General features: G+C 43.1%; 1 protein-coding gene across 3 annotated transcripts in view; it reads right to left on the bottom strand.

Annotated features, from left to right (window-relative positions):
* The window catches only part of disp3 (dispatched RND transporter family member 3), a 94691-nt gene that overhangs the window by 60253 nt on the left and 11157 nt on the right, over positions 1–23281 (bottom strand). For all 3 annotated transcript variants that reach the window (XM_061981769.1, XM_061981770.1, XM_061981768.1), the window contains 7 exons: positions 18654–19428; positions 13893–14112; positions 13698–13834; positions 2836–2970; positions 2604–2764; positions 2406–2545; positions 2256–2332 (listed from right to left, as the gene is read on the bottom strand). In XM_061981769.1, the coding sequence (XP_061837753.1) occupies positions 2256–2332; positions 2406–2545; positions 2604–2764; positions 2836–2970; positions 13698–13834; positions 13893–14112; positions 18654–19419 (1636 nt within the window). In that variant the 5' untranslated portion in view covers positions 19420–19428. The remainder of the gene's footprint in view (positions 1–2255; positions 2333–2405; positions 2546–2603; positions 2765–2835; positions 2971–13697; positions 13835–13892; positions 14113–18653; positions 19429–23281) is intronic.

The raw sequence follows: 23281 nt of genomic DNA, 5'->3' as shown, positions 1-23281 counted from the left end.
GCGCTGGAGCCTATCTCAGCTACAATCGGTGTTGAATTTGTAAAATCGTTAATGCTAATAGTAGCCTGTCAATGTTAAATGCAATGTAAATTAGCATCAAGCTAGCGCATTTTGGAAGAGTGCAGCCATACTTTGCGTTTTCTTCCAACCATACTTGCTTTGTTGGTGTTGGAAATTGCAAACATTACTTAGAGGGAGTTTGTCACGTGCAACAAAGGTTTTGAAATTTGGCACCGTTTGACTTTACGTGAATGGAAACCCAGCAGGACTGATGGAATTCAGTCGGTGCCTATAAAAGCAGCAAATTCAGTATTTGTTTTACAAATGCCAAAAGCAGTGAAGTTGTCACGTTGTGTAAATGGTAAATAAAAAGAGAATACAATGATTTGCAAAGCCTTTTCAACTTATATTCAATTGAATAGACTGCAAAGACAAGATATTTCATGTTCACACTGAGATATTTTGTTATTTTTTGCAAATAATCATGAACTTAGAATTTAATGGCAGCAACACATTGCAAAAAAGTTGTCACAGGGGCATTTTTACCACTGTGTTACATGGCCTTTCCTTTTAACAACACTCAGTAAAGGTTTGGGAACTGAGGAGACACATTTTTGAAGTGGAATTATTTCCCATTCTTGCTTGATGTACATCTTAAGTTGTTCAACACTCTCCCTTCTGCTATTTTAGCCTTCATATTGCACCACACATTTCCAATGGGAGACAGGTCTGGACTACAGGCAGGCCTTTCTAGTACCCGCATTCTTTTACTATGAAGCCACACTGTTGTAACACGTGGATTGGCATTGTCTTGCTGAAATAAGCAGGGGCGTCCATAAAAAAGACGTTGCTTGGATGGCAACATATGTTGCTCCAAAACCTGTCTGTACCTTTCAGCATTAATGGTGCCTTCACAGATGTGTAAGTTACCCATGCCTTGGGCACTAATACACCCCCATACCATCACAGATGCTGACTTTTACACTTTGCGCCTCGAACAGTCCGGATGCTTCTTTTCCTTTTTGTTCCGGAGGACACGACGTCCACAGTTTCCAAAAACAATTTGAAATGTGGACTCGTCAGACCACAGAACACTTTTCCACTTTGCATCAGTCCATTTTAGATGAGCTCGGGCCCAGCGAAGCGTTTCCGGGTGTTGTTGATAAATGGCTTTGGCTTTGCATAGTAGAGTTTTAACTTGCACTTCAAGATGTAGCGACCAAGTGTTCTGTGGTGATATCCTTTACACACTGATGTCTCTTTTTGATGCAATACTGCCTGAGGGATCGAAGGTCACTGACATTGCCGCTTATATGCAATGATTTCTCCAGATTCTCTGAACCATTTGATGATATTACGGAGCGTAGATAGTGAAATCCCTAAATTCCTTGCAATAGCTGGTTAAGAAATGTTGTTCTTAAACAATTTGCTCAGGTATTTGTTGACAAAGTGGTGACCCTCGCCCCATCCTTGTTTGTGAATGACTGAGCATTTCATGGAAGCTGCTTTTATACCCAATCATGGCACCCACCTGTTCCCAATTAGCCTGTCCACCTGGGGGATGTTCCAAATAAGTCTTTGATGAGCATTCCTCAACTTTCTCAGTCTTTTTTGCCACTTGTGCCAGCTTTTTTTAATCATGTTGCAGGCATCAAATTCCAAATGAGCTAATATTTGCAAAAAATAAAGTTTCTCAGTGTGAACATTAAATAGCTTGTCTTTGCAGTCTATTCAATTGAATATAAGTTGAAAAGGATTTGCAAATCATTGTATTCTCTTTTTATTTACCATTTACACAACATGACAACAGGGCAGCACGGTGGAAGAGGGGTTAGTGCGTCTGCCTCACAAAACGAAGGTCCTGAGTAGTCGTGAGTTCAATCCCGGCCTCGGGATCTTTCTGTGTGGAGTTTGCATGTTCTCCCCGTGACTGCGTGGATTCCCTCCGGGTACTCCGGCTTCCTCCCACCTCCAAAGACATGCACCTGGAGATAGGTTGATTGGCAACACTAAATTGGCCTTAGTGTGTGAATGTGAGTGTGAATGTTGTCTGTCTATCTGTGTTGGCCCTGCGATGAGGTGGCGACTTGTCCAGGGTGTACCCCGCCTTCCGCCCGATTGTAGCTGAGATAGGCTCCAGCGCCCCCCGCGACCCCGAAGGGAATAAGCGGTAGAAAATGGATGGATGGATGGACAACATGACAACTTCACTGCTTTTGGCTTTCGTACAAGCCAATTTCAGAAACAAATCTCACCAGGCTCCATCTCCACCGACAGCAGCGCCACGTCGTCATCCTCATCCGACAGAGGGCCATGGCTCGTTGACTTCCATCTTGTGAGGGAGGGTGAGGGGTTACATCAGTGTTGAGCAAACACAGTTTTCCCCCCAAGGGGCGGGGACTCACCGGTGCAAGCAGGCGTGCTCGCGAGGCTCCACCCAGCGAGTCCAGATGCACAGAGCGGCCGGCATCAGCGCACAAACCCAAAGCCAGCAGCAGCTGACGATGAGCGCCATGAAGAGGCCGAAGTCATGCACAGCCGGGATCTGCGCAAAGAAGCTCACGACCTTCAGTCTGCTGAGAGAGCATTCAGGAGATGATTACCTTGGAGAAGGTGCTGGCGGCGTAGGCGGCCGCCGTGGTGAAGGAGGTGAGGAAAGTGGCTCGGCCGGCCGTCTTGATGGTGTACACCATGCGCTGCTGAGGGTGGTGAAGGTGTGCGGCCTGTCTGAAGGTGCTGATGAACACAAACACATCATCCACCCCTGAAGATCACAAAAGGTGTGGTTTCAGCTGGCGATGGTCCACGAGGCGCTCCGGTATCGTGTCCCCATACCGATGCCAATGATGACAAAGGCGGCCACGCCGTTGAGAATGCCCAGGTACCTCACGCCAAACACCACGTGGTACAAGAAGAGCGCCATCAGGCAACTCAGCCCGATGCTGGCCAGGCCGAAGAAGGTGAGGAACGCTGCACAGAGGAGAAAACTCCTTAAAGAAAATGTTTTTTTAACTAGTGACAATGTTGAAGGCAATCTGCTCCAGCAAAGACATTGTTTATAGCAGAAAACAATAGTGGCGTATTTTTCAGACTATAAGGCACACTTAAAATCCTTTTATTTTCTCAAAACTCAACAGTGCGCCTTATAGCCCGGTGCGCCTAATGTACGGAATAATTCTGGTTGTGCTTATCAACCTCGAAGCAATTTTATCTGGTACATGGTGTATTGATAAGTGTGACCAGTAGATGGCAGTCACACATAAGAGATACCTGGAGACTGCAATATAACGCTGGTAAACACCAAAACTTTAAATGTTCCATTGAAAATATACTACATTACACACGGCACTCAAAAATCTATCAAAATGTTTTGTCGGCGCATTACGGCTACTATAGTCAGAGATACAAGTATTACTATGGTGTGTGTATAAGGACCGCAAAATGGCACCCATTTGTTAAAAAGTTAAAGTTCCAATGATTGTCACACACACACGAGGTGTGGCGAAATTATTCTCTGCATTCGACCCATCACCCTTGATCACCCCCTAGAGGTGAGGGGAGCAATGAGCAGCAGCGGTGGCCGCGCCCAAAAAATAATTTTTGGTGATTTAACCCTCAATTCCAACCCTTGATGCTGAGTGCCAAGCAGGGAAGTAATGGCTCCCATTTTTTATAGTCTTTGGTATGACTCGGCCAGGGTTTGAACTCGCGACCTACCGATCTCAGGGTGGACGCTCTAACCACTAGGCCGCAGACATATTATCTGGCTTTTTATGTTTCACAATACTATGCAAAATCAACTTTTCTTACATTCTGGTACCTGCTGATCTGTATTTAAGATCTGCATAAGTCCTGAAAATTTGCGCAGGTCCGCCTTTGAAGTCTGTGCCGACACCGGAGTGGATAAGCTTCTTCTTTTTCTCTATCTTCTTGTTATGTGACATTCATCCCCCGCTGTTGCCATTTCTAATACAAAGTAGTGTAAAGTTCTTACTTATATCTGTCAGTAAACTCGCCATGAAAGCGCCAAAACATACCGGTGTAGTGAGTTTACATTATTCATCAAAGGAACTTTAGTTATTAGAGAGTTCCGGTCGGACGCTTTTTCACGGGACACATTTTGGGCGTTGTTGTTGCACTAGTGAGCCACGGATGAGGAGATCTTGCTCCGTTATTGATTGAAGTAAAGTCTGAATGTCATTAAAACAGTTAGCGCCATCTTTTGACACTTCTTCCACGTCCCGTCCCGTCGAAGGTGAGCCACGTAAATAAGACTGCCAACAAAACGGCGCATCCTGAAGCGACTGTCAGAAAGCGACTTGAAGATGATGTGTAAAACATCATCTATGCAACATTTTGAGCAAAGAACCACCATTACATGTTATGTAGACCACAAGGAAGTCTTATACATTTAGAAAATAATCATAATAATATGACTCCTTTAATGCGCCTTATAATCCGTTGCGCCTTTTGTATGAAAAAAGACTTGAATAGACCCACTCATCAGCAGTGCGCCTTATAATCCGGTGTGCCCTATGGTCCAGAAAATACGGTACTTGAACATATCTGAAGCTGTAGCTTAGCAGATTTAAACATATTTGCCATTGTAATTGTAAATATTTATTTATATTTTTGTGGTAACTTAAATAAAAAGTGGTTTGATAGTTGGCATGTCCCAAACATTTTTGGCCTAGGCGTGTGTGTTGCCTGCTGAGCCATTTATTTTCCTCTAGTTGTCCAGTGATAATGCTACATGGAAGAAACTACAATGTAAAAAGTGACGTGACGTCAGTCAAGGCAGCACGACTCTTTAGTGTTTAGGAAAAATAACATTCATGTCATGCACTGTGTCAGTACCGTCGTAGTGAAGGGAACATGAAAAATAGCTGCTAAATACATCGGAAGTTACTCAAGAGTTACTCACAACTTGAGTAGTTTTCTCCGCTGAATACTTACTTTCTCAAATAATGACACATTTTTACTTTTACTTGAGTAATATTACTTCAGTGCACTGGTGTCCAAAGTGTGGCCCGGGGGCCATTTGCGGCCCATAACTCAAGTTTGGCTCTAACAAACAAAAAGGTGTTTTATTCAAGAGGAGACTGAGGGCAGCAGAGCGGAGACCATGCTACGGTTGTGTCCCGGGCAGAAGGGCGATGTGAAGGATCAAGGATGACGCCAGTGGGCATTGCTGAACATAAGCATCTGTATCATATGTCCATACTTTATTAACAGTATGATGGACCACTGTTTAGCAGAACTGGCTCTGTGTTTGCCCCCCAGCAATATATAGCCCTATACAGTCTAGAAAAGCATGTTGTTTAGTACTACAGTAGATACTACACCACAATTCAACTATTATTATTACCAACTTTAGTACGATTTTGTCATTTCCAGCTGTGTACCATGACAACAAATAGTGCCTGCAAAACAATATATAGCCCTATACAGTCTAGAAAAACATGTTATTTAGTACTACAGTAGATACTACACCACAACTCAACTATTATTATTACCAACTTTAGTACATTTTTGTCATTTCTAGCTGTGCACCATGACAACAAATAGTGCCTGCAAAACAATGTATAGCCCTATACAGTATGGAAAAACATGTTATTTAGTACTACAGTAGATACTACACCACAACTCAACTATTTTTATTACCAACTTTAGTACGTTTTTGTAATTTCTAGCTGTGTACCATGACCACAAATAGTGCCAGCAAAACAATGTATAACCCTACACAGTCTGGAGATTGAGGCCCATAACTCAAGTTTCGTTGGCCTGCAACACATTGTCGAAATAAATCAAACAAACTGTCAAAATTAGGACAGTCGAATTTAACGAGTTAACTCGTGATTAATCACTACAAAATATTGCATTAATCTATTTTGATTGTACATGCTCCTTTATCTTTAATGGTTATATAACAGGCGGCGTGGGTTGTTATAAGGTCAGTGATAAGGTCAGTGATCAGGTCAGTGATCAGGTCAGTGCAAAGATGAGTGAGGAGACTCCAACTGGAGTGCCTACCCTGATGGGAATGTTGCCTATGGTTCACAATCATTATGAGAGACAAAGTCCTGTGGGGAGTGCTCAGAGAGTATGGGGTATCGGACTGTCTGATTGTGGCAGTCCGCTCCCTGTGTGATCAGTGCCAGAGCTTGGTCCGCATTGCCGGCAGTAAGTCGGACATGTTTCCAGTGAGGGTTGTACTCCGCCAAGGCTGCCCTTTGTCACCGATTCTGTTCATAACTTTTATGGACAGAATTTCTAGGTGCAGTCAAGGCGTTGTGGGGATCCGGTTTGGTGGCTGCAGGATTAGGTCTCTGCTTTTTGCAGATGATGTGGTCCTGATGGCTTCATCTGGCCAGGATCTTCAGCTCTCGCTGGATCGGTTCGCAGCCGAGTGTGAAGCGACTGGGATGAGAATCAGCACCTCAAAGTCTGAGTCCATGGTTCTCGCCCGGAAAAGGGTGGAGTGCCATCTCCGGGTTGGGGGGGGAGATCTTGCCCCAAGTGGAGGAGTTCAAGTACCTCGGAGTCTTGTTCACGAGTGAGGGAAGAGTGGATCGTGAGATCGACAGGCGGATCGGTGCGGCGTCTTCAGTAATGCGGACGCTGTATCGATCCGTTGTGGTGAAGAAGGAGCTGAGCCGGAAGGCAAAGCTCTCAATTTACCGGTCGATCTACGTTCCCATCCTCACCTATGGTCATGAGCTTTGGGTTATGACCGAAAGGACAAGATCACGGGTACAAGCGGCCGAAATGAGTTTCCTCCGCCGGGTGGCGGGGCTCTCCCTTAGAGATAGGGTGAGAAGCTCTGCCATCCGGGAGGAGCTCAAAGTAAAGTCGCTGCTCCTCCACATCAAGAGGAGCCAGATGAGGTGGTTCGGGCATCTGGTCAGGATGCCACCCGAACGCCTCCCTAGGGAGGTGTTTAGGGCACGTCCGACCGGTAGGAGGCCGCGGGGAAGACCCAGGACACGTTGGGAAGACTATGTCTCCCGGCTGGCCTGGGAACGCCTCGGCGTCCCACAGGAAGAGCTGGACGAAGTGGCTGGGGAGAGGGAAGTCTGGGCTTCCCTGCTTAGGCTGCTGCCCCCGCGACCCGACCTCGGATAAGCGGAGGAAGATGGATGGATGGATGGATGGAAAACAAAAGTTTTTTTTTTTTTTTTCGCTTTCTAACATATACATGGCTCGTTTTAGGTTGTTAGTGTGAGAATGAGATATTTTTAAGTGTTCTTTCTTAATTTATAGTCATGTTTAAATCAGCTAATATTTTCCCATGTAGTGTGACCTCCTTGCTTTTATCTTATGTCCACTAGTAAACTCTTTGTTTTGTCTTAAGGGCTCCTGTTTGTCGGCTCACAGAGCTGTTTTGGCCAGTTCCTTATCTGTTTTGAAGTAGCAGCTGTATTTCTTTCTGGGCGGAAGGGGCTGTTTTCACTCTCTTTTTGTTTGGATTTAGTCCTCTTCTTCCTGATGCTATTGTCGCGTTGTAAGGGCTGGTCTCCTAAAGCTTTAGTAAAACTTGGCCAAGTACTATTCTGTCTCAATGGTCCTCTTTACTCAACATACTGTATATGTCATCCAAAAGAATTTGGGATTGACCAGTGTGTTTTATTCCCTGAGAGGAAGACTGGTCACGTACAACACTAGCAATGCAGCTAAAGGGAGCAATCAATTCTACCTCTAAATCACTTTAAAAATGCATTCAAAAACTGTCAACAATACCGGTACTTCATTTACGTTGTGTAACCTGTATAATAACCAAACTGTCGCAACATTGTTATTGTAAGAGAGAACACTGAGAAATGATTTTTCTAGCATAGTAACGCATCGGCGTGCAACGGCATTAGCCGTAAAAGCTAACTACGGTTAGAGATAAGCTAGCTTCTACGATGACACAAAACGTGTTTGAGTTTGTAATGCACTTTTAAAAAAAATTTTGCTCCACGTTCACGATCTTTATGAAAGACATGAGGACGGATGGAATAAAAAAAAAAAAGGCATTTTAACTCCTAAATAAACGTGAATAAAAGTCAGCTTACAGCAGAACCGATGGGAGGTCCTTTATTCCTGTCAGGCTTGCCCCTGACAGTTTGGTTGTGTTTTAGTTTTTCCTCTGTGTATGTAGTATTTCCTGTCAGCGCTCTTGTTTTGGTTCTGTTTCCTGTTTCTCCCTGAGTGCTGTGTCCCCTCAGCTGTGGCTGATTGGCACCTGGCCACACCTGGTGTCAATCAGCCAGCTGCTATTTATACCTGCCCTACCCTCCGGTCACTGCTGGATTATTGATTATCATTGCCAATGTCATTACTACCTGTCTTAATACTTGTTGTAGCTCTGTCTACTTTTGTTTCACTCTGCTCATGTCCTAGTTCCTTCGTGTCACAGTAAGTGTTTTTGTTTCTTGTCCAAAGTTAGCCTCTGTGCTATTTTAGTTCATAACCAAGTTTGTTCTCCGCCTTGTGCGCGCCTTTTGTTTGTTGTTTTGCCTTAGTGTTTAATTAAATCATGTTTTCTTGCACAATGCCTTCCGCCTTCTCTGCATCTTGGGGTTCGGCACCTACAACTCCTGACAATTCCGCCCATAAAACCCAATAAATAACCATCCAAAAACCTCCCAAAACTCCGCCCATAAAACCCAATAAATAACCATCCAAAAACCTCCCAAAACATTAAATGTACATTTCATGACTTGAATATTAACAAGTATTAGTGATATTGTTATTATAAGCGCTAACACAGACAAACTATTTATAGCGGCAACATGATCACGAGCTTGTGTGCCAATGTTGACATGATCGACTGATGAGCTGCTTCCTCGTTTCCTTGCTCGTCAAACTTTATAGTAGATCATAAATCATGCCTGTCACCTGGGTAATAGAAGGGATGAGGACGTATTCTGACAAGTTGGTACACTTTGACAACCAATTTAGACCCGGAAATGGCAAGAACGATATAAAAAGACGCTTGGTTCCACCCCCTTTTCTTAGCAAGGGTTACGAGTCATTCTTCATTAAATGTGAATATATATGAACATCCTAGCAGTCTGCATCCTAATGACAGCAGACCTTGTACAGTAAGTGATGTTTTATTATGTTTGTTGGCTCTCATGAAGTCTGCAGTGAGTAATAAACAGTGATGATTTGAAAAAAAAAAGCAAACATCGTGATGCGTTTATGAAATTAATGCGCCACCTATGCTAAAAATGAGCAAAATATGTAAATATTAAAAGTTACTATAAATGTCACTACATTACATGTATACTTACAGCATGCATATAAACCTTAATGGAGGTGTTTGGATGTTGTTTAAGGGCTTTGTAGGTTCCGTTGTAAGTGGACTTTTGATCGCATTGATTTAAAATTTAGAATGCATAAAAAAAAAACATCTGTCGTCATGTCTTTCATAATGATTGTGAACGATAGGCAAAATTTAAAAAAAATTGCAGTTCTCCTTTAATATAAAGTCAACAAGTTTTGAGCAAATAAATGATGTACAATTACTAAAACAATTTAAAAAATGTTTCTGAAATTCCGACAATAAAATTGCAATTGTGTACAGAATATTGGGGTATTATGTAAATTGTAATTATGCAAGCAGGTAATTTACTGTGATTAATCACAGTTAAAAAGTGTGATTAATCTGGTTAAAAATTATTTATTTGACAGCACTCGTAAAAATGTAAGAAAAAATACTGTGAAAAAAGCAGAAATTATATAAAATTTATGTTATTTATACATTTGATATCAATTAATGCATTTTATGCTTACTTATATATATACATATACATATTTACTCATACATATATATATATATACAAACACACACATATATACATATCTACACATATATATATACACATAAATACATATGTACATATAAATACATATATACATATAAATACATATATACATACAGTATATATATATATACATACATATATACATACATACATATATACATACATATATATTCGTATACAAACATATATATACACTACATATACATACATATATACATATATATATACATATACAGGTAAAAGCCAGTAAATTAGAATATTTTGAAAAACTTGATTTATTTCAGTAATTGCATTCAAAAGGTGTAACTTGTACATTATATTTATTCATTGCACACAGACTGATGCATTCAAATGTTTATTTCATTTAATTTTGATGATTTGAAGTGGCAACAAATGAAAATCCAAAATTCCGTGTGTCACAAAATTAGAATATTACTTAAGGCTAATACAAAAAAGGGATTTTTAGAAATGTTGGCCAACTGAAAAGTATGAAAATGAAAAATATGAGCATGTACAATACTCAATACTTGGTTGGAGCTCCTTTTGCCTCAATTACTGCGTTAATGCGGCGTGGCATGGAGTCGATGAGTTTCTGGCACTGCTCAGGTGTTATGAGAGCCCAGGTTGCTCTGATAGTGGCCTTCAACTCTTCTGCGTTTTTGGGTCTGGCATTCTGCATCTTCCTTTTCACAATACCCCACAGATTTTCTATGGGGCTAAGGTCAGGGGAGTTGGCGGGCCAATTTAGAACAGGTCCGTAAACCAGGCACGGGTAGATTTTGCGCTGTGTGCAGGCGCCAAGTCCTGTTGGAACTTGAAATCTCCATCTCCATAGAGCAGGTCAGCAGCAGGAAGCATGAAGTGCTCTAAAACTTGCTGGTAGACGGCTGCGTTGACCCTGGATCTCAGGAAACAGAGTGGACCGACACCAGCAGATGACATGGCACCCCAAACCATCACCCAACCATGCAAATTTTGCATTTCCTTTGGAAATCGAGGTCCCAGAGTCTGGAGGAAGACAGGAGAGGCACATGATCCACGTTGCCTGAAGTCTAGTGTAAAGTTTCCACCATCAGTGATGGTTTGGGGTGCCATGTCATCTGCTGGTGTCGGTCCACTCTGTTTCCTGAGATCCAGGGTCAACGCAGCCGTCTACCAGCAAGTTTTAGAGCACTTCATGCTTCCTGCTGCTGACCTGCTCTATGGAGATGGAGATTTCAAGTTCCAACAGGACTTGGCGCCTGCACACAGCGCAAAATCTACCCGTGCCTGGTTTACGGACCATGGTATTTCTGTTCTAAATTGGCCCGCCAACTCCCCTGACCTTAGCCCCATAGAAAATCTGTGGGGTATTGTGAAAAGGAAGATGCAGAATGCCAGACCCAAAAACGCAGAAGAGTTGAAGGCCACTATCAGAGCAACCTGGGCTCTCATAACACCTGAGCAGTGCCAGAAACTCATCGACTCCATGCCACGCCGCATTAACGCAGTAATTGAGGCAAAAGGAGCTCCAACCAAGTATTGAGTATTGCACATGCTCATATTTTTCATTTTCATACTTTTCAGTTGGCCAACATTTCTAAAAATCCCTTTTTTGTATTAGCCTTAAGTAATATTCTAATTTTGTGACACACAGAATTTTGGATTTTCATTTGTTGCCACTTCAAATCATCAAAATTAAATGAAATAAACATTTGAATGCATCAGTCTGTGTGCAATGAATAAATATAATGTACAAGTTACACCTTTTGAATGCAATTACTGAAATAAATCAAGTTTTTCAAAATATTCTAATTTACTGGCTTTTACCTGTATATACAAACCCCGTTTCCATGAGAGTTGGGAAATTGTGTTAGATGTAAATATAAACAGAATACAGTGATTTGCAAATCATTTTCAACTCATGTTCAGTTGAATATGCTACAAAGACAACATATTTGATGTTGAAACTGATAAACATTTTTTTTTTGCAAATAATCATTAACTTTAGAATTTGATGCCAGCAACACGTGACAAAGAAGTTGGGAAAGGTGGCAATAAATACTGATAAAGTTGAGGAATGCTCATCAAACACTTATTTGGAACATCCCACAGGTGTGCAGGCTAATTGGGAACAGGTGGGCGCCATGATTGGCTATAAAAGTAGATTCCATGAAATGCTCAGTCATTCACAAACAAGGATGGGGCGAGGGTCACCACTTTGTCAACAAATGCGTGAGCAAAGTGTTGAACAGTTTAAGAAAAACCTTTCTCAAGCAGCTATTGCAAGGAATTTAGGGATTTCACTATCTACGGTCCGTAATATCATCAAAGGGTTCAGAGAATCTGGAGAAATCACTGCACGTAAGCAGCTAAGCCCGTGACCTTTGATCCCTCAGGCTGTACTGCATCAACAAGCGACATCAGTGTGTAAAGGATATCACCACATGGGCTCAGGAACACTTCAGAAACCCACTGTCAGTAACTACAGTTGGTCGCTACATCTGTAAGTGCAAGTTCAAACTCTCCTATGCGAGGCGAAAACTGTTTATCAACAACACCCAGAAACGCAGTAGGCTTCGCTGGGCCTGAGCTCATCTAAGATGGACTGATACAAAGTGGAAAAGTGTTCTGTGGTCTGACGAGTCCACATTTCAAATTGTTTTTGGAAACTGTGGAAGTTGTGTCCTCCGGACCAAAGAGGAAAAGAACCATCTGGAATGTTATAGGCGCAAAGTTGAAAAGCCAGCATCTGTGATGGTATGGGGGTGTATTAGTGCCCAAGACATGGGTAACTTACACATCTGTGAAAGCGCCATTGATGCTGAAAGGTACATACAGGTTTTGGAGCAACATATGTTGCCATCCAAGCAACGTTACCATGGACGCCCCTGCTTATTTCAGCAAGACAATGCCAAGCCACGTGTTACATCAACGTGGCTTCATAGTAAAAGAGTGCGGGTACTAGACTGGCCTGCCTGTAGTCCAGACCTGTCTCCCATTGATAATGTGTGGCGCATTATGAAGCCTAAAATACCACAACGGAGACCCCCGGACTGTTGAACAACTTATTGTACATCAAGCAAGAATGGGAAAGAATTCCACCTGAGAAGCTTAAAAAATGTGTCTCCTCAGTTCCCAAACGTTTACTGAGTGTTATTAAAAGGAAAGGCCATGTAACACAGTGGTGAACATCTCCTTTCCCAACTACTTTGGCACGTGTTCCAGCCAAGAAATTCTAAGTTAATTATTATTTTCAAAAAAAAAAATAAAGTTTATGAGTTTGAACATCAAATATGTTGTCTTTGAAGTGCATTCAATTGAATATGGGTTGAAAAGGATTTGCAAATCTAACACAATTTCCCAACTCATATGGAAACGGGGTTTGTATATACAGTATATACATACAAATATACATACATATATATATATATACATATACATACATATATATACATACATATATATAAATACATGTATACATACTTACATATATACATATATATATATATATATATATATATATATATATATATATATGTATATATATATGTATATATATATTTATATATATGTATATATATTTATATATATGTATATTTATATATATATAAAAAACAAAAACAAGTTTTGTTTTTAAATATTTATGTCTATCTTGAGCCTTTTATTTTTACAAAATAAAATAATGCAAATATTCCCCGCAAATGTTTTGACTTTACAGTATGCGGCCCAAAGTAGAAAATGTTTGGACACCTCTGCACATTCATACTTTGGTGGTGGTAAGCTGCAATTTTAGGTGACAGTTGCTCTGGGGTAAAGGGACGGAAACAAGGCTGTCATTTTCCTGCTCCAAAAGGCTATGGCCATGGCAAAGGAGTAGGGATGATGTCATGTAGACGTTACCAGAGAAGGATGTCAGGATGTAGACCAGCACCGTGATGCAGGCTCCACTGATGACAGCCAGCATCATGTCATTCCTGAAGGTGTGTCGCACTTCATGGTCAAAGAGCTCCGTCCCGCCGTACAGAACCTTCACCTGGCTGAGAGCGACAATGTGAGGAAGGACTTGGCGCTATAAACAGCAGGACTTCTTCTGACCTGGTGGACTGCTTGGCCAGGATGTCTGCGTACTGGACCACAAAGTTTTTAAAGTGGCTCCTCTGCTCGTCCACGCGATCCTGCAGGGAGTTGTAGGACGGCAGAGGGGCGCCGAAGTGGATTTCACTTCGCAGGAGAGGCGAGGAGAGGTGCTCGGGGGAGAGGCTCTCATCCACGTACCAGTAGAACTGAGGGTGGGTGATGGCCAAGCTTAGGGAACCTACGAAAAAAGGAGAATGCTGACAAACAAGAGGGTGTTTTATTCAAGAGAGGACTGAGGGCAGCAGAGCAGAGACCATGCTATGGTTGTGAAGGGCGGTGTGACGGATCAAGGATGATGCCAGTGGGCATCGCTGAACATAAGCATCTATATCATATGTCCATACTTTATTAACAGTATGATGGACCACTGTTTAGCAGAACTGGCTCTGTGTTTTCTCCCCAGCAATATATAGCCCTATACAGTCTGGAAAAACATGTTTTTAGTATTACAGTAGAGACTACACTACAACTCCATCCATCCATCCATCTTCTTCCGCTTATCCTGACCAGATGCCCGAACCACCTCATCTGGCTCCTCTCGATGTGGAGGAGCAGCGGCTTTACTTTGAGCTCCCCCCGGATGACAGAGCTTCTCACCCTATCTCTAAGGGAGAGCCCCGCCACCCGGCGGAGGAAACTCATTTCGGCCGCTTGTACCCGTGATCTTGTCCTTTCGGTCATAACCCAAAGCTCATGACCATAGGTGAGGATGGGAACGTAGATCGACCGGTAAATTGAGAGCTTTGCCTTCCGGCTCAGCTCCTTCTTCACCACAACGGATCGATACAGCGTCCGCATTACTGAAGACGCCGCACCGATCCGCCTGTCGATCTCACGATCCACTCTTCCCCCACTCGTGAACAAGACTCCTAGGTACTTGAACTCCTCCACTTGTGGAAGGGTCTCCTCCCCAACCCGGAGATGGCACTCCACCCTTTTCCGGGCGAGAACCATGGACTCGGACTTGGAGGTGCTGATTCTCATCCCAGTCGCTTCACACTCGGCTGCAAACCGATCCAGTGAGAGCTGAAGATCCTGGCCAGATGAAGCCATCAGGACCACATCATCCGCAAAAAGCAGAGACCTAATCCTGCAGCCACCAAACCGGAACCCCTCAACGCCTTGACTGCGCCTAGAAATTCTGTCCATAAAAGTTATGAACAGAATCGGTGACAAAGGGCAGCCTTGGCGGAGTCCAACCCTCACTGGAAACGTGTCCGACCTACTGCTGGCAATGCGGACCAAGCTCTGACACTGATCGTACAGGGAGCGGACAGCCACAATCAGACAGTCCGATACCCCATACTCTCTGAGCACTCCCCACAGGACCTCCCGAGGGACACGGTTGAATGCCTTCTCCAAGTCCACAAAGCACATGTAGACTGGTTGGGCAAACTCCCATGCACCCTCAAGGACCCTGCCGAGAGTATAGAGCTGGTCCACAGTTCCACGACCAGGACGAAAACCACATTGTTCCTCCTGAATCCGAGGTTCCACTATCCGGCGTAGCCTCCTCTCCAGTACACCTGAATAGACCATACCGGGAAGGCTGAGGAGTGTGATCCCACGATAGTTAGAACACACCCTCCGGTACCCCTTCTTAAAGAGAGGAACCACCACCCCGGTCTGCCAATCCAGAGGTGCCGCCCCCGATGTCCACGCGATGCTGCAGAGTCTTGTCAACTAAGACAGCCCCACAGCATCCAGAGCCTTAAGGAACTCCGGGCGGGTGTCATCCACCCCCGGGGCTTTGCCACCGAGTAGCTTTTTAACTACCTCAGCAACCTCAGCCCCAGAAATAGGAGAGCCCACCACAGATTCCCCAGGCACTGCTTCCTCATAGGAAGACGTGTTGGTGGGATTGAGGAGGTCTTCGAAGTATTCCCTCCACCGATCAAACACATCCGCAGTCGAGGTCAGCAGAACACCATCCGCACCATTCACGGTGTTGACAGTGCACTGCTTCCCCTTCCTGAGGCGGCGGATGGTGGTCCAGAATCGCTTCGAAGCCGTCCGGAAGTCGTTTTCCATGGCTTCCCCGAACTCCTCCCATGTCCGAGTTTTTGCCTTTGCGACCGCTGAAGCCGCACACCGCTTGGCCTGTCGGTACCTGTCCACTGCCTCCGGAGTCCCATGAGCCAAAAGAACCCGATAGGACTCCTTCTTCAGCTTGACGGCATCCCTCACCGCCGGTGTCCACCAACGGGTTCTAGGATTACCGCCACGACAAGCACCAACTACCTTGCGGCCACAGCTCCAATCAGCCGCCTCAACAATAGAGGCGCGGAACATGGTCCACTCAGACTCAATGTCCAGCACATCCCTCGTGACATGTTCAAAGTTCTTCCGGAGGTGGGAATAGAAACTCTCTCTGACAGGAGACTCTGCCAGACATTCCCAGCAAACCCTCACAATGCGTTTGGGCCTGCCAGGTCTGTCCGGCATCCTCCCCCACCATCGCAGCCAACTCACCACCAGGTGGTGATCGGTAGAAAGCTCCGCCCCTCTCTTCACCCGAGTGTCCAAAACATGAGGCTGCAAATCCGATGACACAACTACAAAGTCGATCATGGAACAGCGGCCTAGGGTGTCCTGGTGCCAAGTGCACATATGGACACCCTTATGTTTGAACATGGTGTTTGTTATGGACAATCTGTGACGAGCACAAAAGTCCAATAACAAATCACCACTCGGGTTCAGATCCGGGCGGCCATTCTTCCCAATCACGCCTCTCCAGGTTTCACTGTCATTGCCAACATGAGCGTTGAAGTCACCCAGTAGGACAAGGGAATCACCCGGGGGAGCACTTTCCAGTACTCCCTCGAGTGCATCCAAAAAGGGTGGGTACTCTGAACTGCTGCTTGGTGCGTAAGCACAAACAACAGTCAGGACCCGTCCCCCCCACCCGAAGGCGGAGGGAGGCTACCCTCTCGTCCACCAGGTTGAACTCCAACGTACAGGCTTTGAGCCGGGGGGCAACAAGAATTGCTACCCCAGCTCGTCGCCTCTCACTGCGTGCAACGCCAGTGTGGAAGAGAATCCAACCCCTCTCGAGAGAACTGGTTCCAGAGCCCTTGCTGTGCGTCGAGGTGAGTCCGACTATATCTAGCCGGAACTTCTCTACCTCGCGCACTAGCTCAGGCTCCTTCCCCCCCAGCGAGGTGACATTCCACGTCCCAAGAGCTAGCTTATGTAGCCGAGGATCGGACCGCCAAGTGCCCTGCCTTCGGCTGCCGCCCAGCTCACAATGCACCCGACCTCTATGGCCCCTCCCATGAGTGGTGAGCCCATTGGAGGAGTGACCCACGTTGCCTCTTCCATGGGGACAGGACCGACCACCAGGCGCTCGCCATCGTGCCCCAACTCCGGGCTTGGCTCCAGAGGGGGGCCCCGGTGACCCGCGTCCGGGCGAGGGAAATCTGAGTCTTTGTTGTTTCATTCCCATAGAAGTCTTCGAGCTGCTCTTTGTCTGATCCCTCACCTAGGACCTGTTTGTCTTGGGAGACCCTACCAGGGGGCATGAAAGCCCCCGGACAACATAGCTTCTAGGATCATTGGGACACGCAAACTCCTCTACCACGATAAGGTGGCAGCTCAGAGAGGAGTAGCTGTGTACCATGACAACAAATAGTGCCTGCAAAACAATGTATAACCCTGTACAGTCTGGAAAAACATGTTATTTAGTACTACAGTAGATACTACACCACAACTCAACTATTATTATTACCAACTTTAGTACGTTTTTGTCATTTCTAGCTGTGTACCATGACAACAAATAGTGCCTGCAAAACAATGTCCAGTCCTATACAGTCTGGACAAACATGTTATTTAGTATTACAGTAGATACTACACCACAACTCCACAATTATTATTACCAACTTTAATACGTTTTTGTCATTTCTAGCTGTGTACCATGACAACAAATAGTGCCTGCAAAACAATGTACAACCCTATACAGTCTGGAAAAACATGTTATTTAGTACTACAGTAGATACTACACAACTCAACTATTATTATTACCAACTTTAGTACAATTTTGTCATTTCCAGCTGTGTACCATTACAACAAATAGTGCCAGCAAAACAATGCATAACCCTATACAGTCTGGAAAAACATGTTTAGTACTACAGTAAATACTACACCACAACTCAACTATTTTTATTACCAACTTTAGTACGTTTTTGTCATTTCTAGCTATGTATCATGACAACAAATAGTGCCTGCAAAACAATGTATAACCCTATACAGTCTAGAAAAACATCTTATTTAGTATTACAGTAGATACTACACAACTCAACTATTATTATTACCAACTTTAGTACGTTTTTGTCATTTCTAGCTGTGTACCATGACAAAAAATAGTGCCTGCAAAACAATGTCCAGTCTTATACAGTCTGGACAAACATGTTATTTAGTATTACAGTAGATACTACACCACAACTCCACTATTATTATTACCAACTTTGGTACGTTTTTGTCATTTCTAGCTGTATACCATGACAACAAATATTGCCTGCAAACAATATATAGCCCTATACAGTCTGGAAAACATGTTATTTAGTATTACAGTAGATACTACACCACAACTCAACTATTACTACTAGCAACTTTAGTCATTTTATGAAATAGCCATGAGAATTCAGAAATAGGTTTTGGAGAATTCATGGAAAATCAATGATGAAAAAGCCTGCTAGTTGCTAGCGAAGAGTATTTCCTGACCTTGGATATCAGCCAGATCTGGACCCATGCCGTCGTAGTAGATTTTCCCCGCTCGCTCGCTGGGGTAGAGGTAAGACAGGAGCGAGCTGGGCGGCGAGCAGAAGGAGGGCCCCAGGGGGAGGTCTCGCAACACCTCCATGGGCTTCCAACAGAACTGGTGGAACTGTGGATGCTGCATGATGAGCCGCTCCACGTGGTGGATGGTCTTCAGGCGCTCGGGGGTGAAGATGTTGCGATCTCCGTCGCCCTGAGCCACAAACACCAACTCCATCCTCCACAGGGCCTGACTCTGGAGGTAGTAGTTGGGAGCGAAGCGGCGCCCCCGAAGGGACCGTCTCAAACAACCTCCTGACCTGGAGGCCTCATCACGCGTCCTGTTGACCTCCTGCTCGTCCTCGGGTATCTCCTGCAGGTCCTCGCCGTCCGCGTCTCTTCTACGTCTGTCCCAGGAGCCCAGCTGGGTCTTCACGGCAATGGCCAGGGCGTCGAAACGCTCCGCTGAGAAGTGACTGTGGACCTCGAAGGCACTGTAGGAGAGGTCAATGTCCAGAGGGGGGCAGTAGAGGAGCATGAAGGCAAACAAGGTGCAAGGGAGGAGGACAAAGATGGTTGAAAGCACCCCGCTGGCACAGGGCTGCGTGTAGACCCAGGCCACTGCCCTCCACGGCCCGCATGGCATCTCAGCACGCCTCACCCCCACCTCATCATCATCATCATCATCATCTCCCCAGCTTGTGTCCAACAAAAGCGTCTCGTCATCGTCCATGGTTGGGGCCTGCAGGGACAAGAAGGTCAACATGGACATCTTAGCTTTGCATGGCTGCTTCGGATGGAGGAGGCTGGAATTAAATTCTCCTCTCTGACAATTCACAGCAAAAAAAACAAAAAAACCTTACCACCTGCAGAGAGACTTTCTGCAGCTCTGTGGAGAATTCAATCCCAGCACTCGTCTTATTAATGACAGTGGAATGTTACAAAGAACGAAGAAGTAGGATACAAGTCATCTCATCTATTAAAGTAACAGATGCCAACTTTTGCCTCATTTGCACACAAACCCACTAATATTGATGTGTACTCCACTCAAACAAAAGCCTAAAGCAGTGAAGTTGTCACGTTGTGTAAATGGTAAATAAAAAGAGAATAGAATGATTTGCAAATCCTTTTCAACTTATATTCAATTGAATAGACTGCAAAGACAAGATATTTCATGTTCACACTGCAAATAATCATGAACTTAGAATTTAATGGCAGCAACACAAGTTGTTACAGGGGCATTTTTACCACTGTGTTACATGGCCTTTCCTTTTAACAACACTCAGCAAAGGTTTGGGAACTGAGGAGACACATTTTTTAAGTGGAATTCTTTCCCATTCTTGCTTGATGTACAGCTTAACTTGTTCAACAGTCTCCCTTCTGCTATTTAGGCTTCATATTGCACCACACATTTTCAATGGGAGACAGGTCTGGACTACAGGCAGGCCAGTCTGGTACCCACACTCTTTTACTATGAAGCCACGCTGTTGTAACACGTGGCTTGGCATTGTCTTGTTGAAATAAGCAGGGGCGTCCATGATAACAACATATGTTGCTCCAAAACCTGTATGTATTTTTCAGCATTAATGGTGCCTTCACAGATATGTAAGTTACCCATGCCTTGGCCACTAATACACCCCCATACCATCACAGATACTGGCTTTTCAACTCTGCGCCTAGAACAATCCGGATGGTTCTTTTCCTCTTTGATCCGGAGGACACAACGTCCACAGTTTCCAAAAATAGTTTGAAATGTGGACTCGTCAGACCACAGAACACTTTTCCACTTTGCATCAGTCCATCTTAGATGAGCTCGGGCCCAGCGAAGCGTTTCTGGGTGTTGTTGATAAATGGCTTTGGCTTTGCATAGTAGAGTTTTAACTTGCACTTACAGATGTAGCGACCAACTGTAGTTACTGACAGTGGTTTTCTGAAGTGTTCCTGAGCCCATGTGGTGATATACTTTACACACCAATGTCGCTTTTTGATGCAGTACCACCTGAGGGATCCAAGGTCTGTAATATCATGGTTTACGTCCAGTGATTTTCTCCAGATTCTCAGAACCTTTTGATGATATTACGGAGCGTAGATGGTGAAATCCCTAAATTCCCTGCAATAGCTGGTTGAGAAACGTTGTTCTTAAACAATTTGCTCAGGCATTTGTTGACAAAGTGGTGACCCTCGCCCCATCTTTGTTTGTGAATGACTGAATATTTCATGGAAGCTGCTTTTATACCCAATCATGGCACCCACCTGTTCTCAATTAGCCTGTTCACCTGTGGGATGTTCTAAGTAAGTCTTTGATGAGCATTCCTCAACTTTCTCAGTCTTTTTTGCCACTTGTGCCAGCTTTTTTTAAACATGTTGCATGCATCAAATTCCAAATGAGCTAATATTTGCAAAAAACAACAAAGTTTCTCAGTGTGAACATGAAATATATTGTCTTTGCAGTCTATTCAATTGAATATACGTTGAAAAGGACTTGCAAATCATTGTATTCTCTTTATTTACCATTTACACAACGTGACAACTTCACTGCTTTTGTAGTTCCATTTAGGATGACAAAGACTTTTCTTTTGGTTCAAAACTCTGTGCTGGGTAAAAGTCAGCTGGGATAGGCTCCAGCTCCACACAAACCTTGACCAAACTGAAGCCGATATGAACTTATTGTTGCTTAGCAATGTTTTAACATGCCATGCAGGTGTAAAAAGAAGTTAACCACACACATTATGGGAGAGAGGAGAACTTGTGATGTCTGCAGCAAAAGGGAAGTCACTACACTAACTTCATGACACACATTTCACCCTTTTTACTCAACTAAACAAATATTTGCATCAATCAAATTCTCCATTTTAACAAGGTACACTTTATTAACGATAAAAAAAACGTTTTTTCCTTTTTTTAATAATTAAAAAAAAAGGCTTCTATTTGGGATTAATTGTGATTAATTATGAGTTAACTATGGACAATACGATTAATTTCAATCGTTTGACAGCCCTAATTTGAAAAAAAAACATGTTTTAATTCGTAGGTAATGTATATTTTTGTAATATTCATATTTTTGTTTTATATCTAACTATCTATCGATTCACATCCGAATTGTCCCGTCCCATGTTGGATGTACATTTTAATCAGGTACACTTTCTTAAAGATAAAAAAATACTTTTTTCCCCCTTTTTCTCATAGAAAAAAAAAAGACAAAAATAAATCTATTTGCGGTTAATTTTGACAGCACTAATAAAAAAAAAATCTATATTAAAAATCCTAAATACTTTTTTTAATTAAAAAAATAAATAAATAAATAAAAAGACTTCTATTTGGGATTAGTCTGAATTAGTTATTAGTTAGCTATGAAAAAAATGCAGTTAATTGTGATTGAATATTTCAGTTGTTTAACTGAATTTATACAAATATTTTTGTTTTAATTTGTATATAATGTATATTTTTGTAATAATAATATTTTTGTTGTATATCTATCGTTTACGCGTACTGGGGAAAAAAATCGATTCACATCCGAATTGTCCAGTCCCATGTTGGATGTACATTTTAATCAAATACACTTTAATAAAGATAAAAAAATACTTTTTTTTAATAGAAAAGAAAAAAGACCTCTCCATGGGATTAATTGTGATTAATTATGATTTAACTACGGACAAATGCAATGAATTGTGATTACATTTTTAAATCGTTTGACAGTACTAATAAAAAAACATTTTTATTAAAGATTCTAAATCCATCCATCCATCCATTTTCTACCGTTTGTCCCCTTCAGGGTTGCGGGGGGTGCTGGAGCCTGAATATTTTTTTTAATTAAAAAAAAAGGAAAAAGATTAAAATACTTCTATTTGGGATTAATCAGAATGATTAATTATTAGTTAACTATAGACAAAATGCAATTAATTGTGATTGAATATTTCAGTTCCCTAATTTATAGAAATAATTGTGTTTTCATTTGTATATAATGTGTATTTTTGTAATAATAGTATTTATATCTATATAACTATCTATTAGGAGTGTCAGACCTAAATTCACATCCCAATTGTGATTCTTATTTGCTCGATGGTTTCAAAACGATTAAGCATGGATTTTCAAAGAGGTGATTTCAAGGTGATCTCTGAGCACAAACCTCACCTTTTTATCGTTGACATAAATAATATAGCGCCAGCATCTGTTTAAAGGAAGATTCTAACACAAATCTTCAAGAATGTGAATCAAATGAAATTGTGAGTTATTGTAAGATTGGTATTCCTTTTATCCATCCATCCATCCATCCATGCATCCATGCATCCATGGTCATGACTGCAGATATATGAGTGTGCTATCACTGCTGTGATGGCAGCGGCCTCGTCATCAGCATGATGAGAGGAAACATCAGTGAGATATGCAGCATGATGAAATAGAAGAGATGAGATATGGATGAGTGATCACACACACCAGTATCGTCTCACTATCACGGACGTGCTTGGAAATGTGATGACTGCCTCATCTACATGAGGTATGACACCATGCAGCACACCATTCAAGGACTATGCAGAGAGTAAGGTTGTACCGCACTGCCATAATAATGAATCGTAGTCGGTACTATACCGCCTCTA

The sequence above is a fragment of the Nerophis lumbriciformis genome, linkage group LG24 (genome assembly GCF_033978685.3).
Source record: "Nerophis lumbriciformis linkage group LG24, RoL_Nlum_v2.1, whole genome shotgun sequence".
Lineage (NCBI taxonomy): Eukaryota > Metazoa > Chordata > Actinopteri > Syngnathiformes > Syngnathidae > Nerophis > Nerophis lumbriciformis.
Note: the sequence above shows the minus strand (reverse complement) of the source record. Positions and strands in the feature narration are given on the sequence as shown.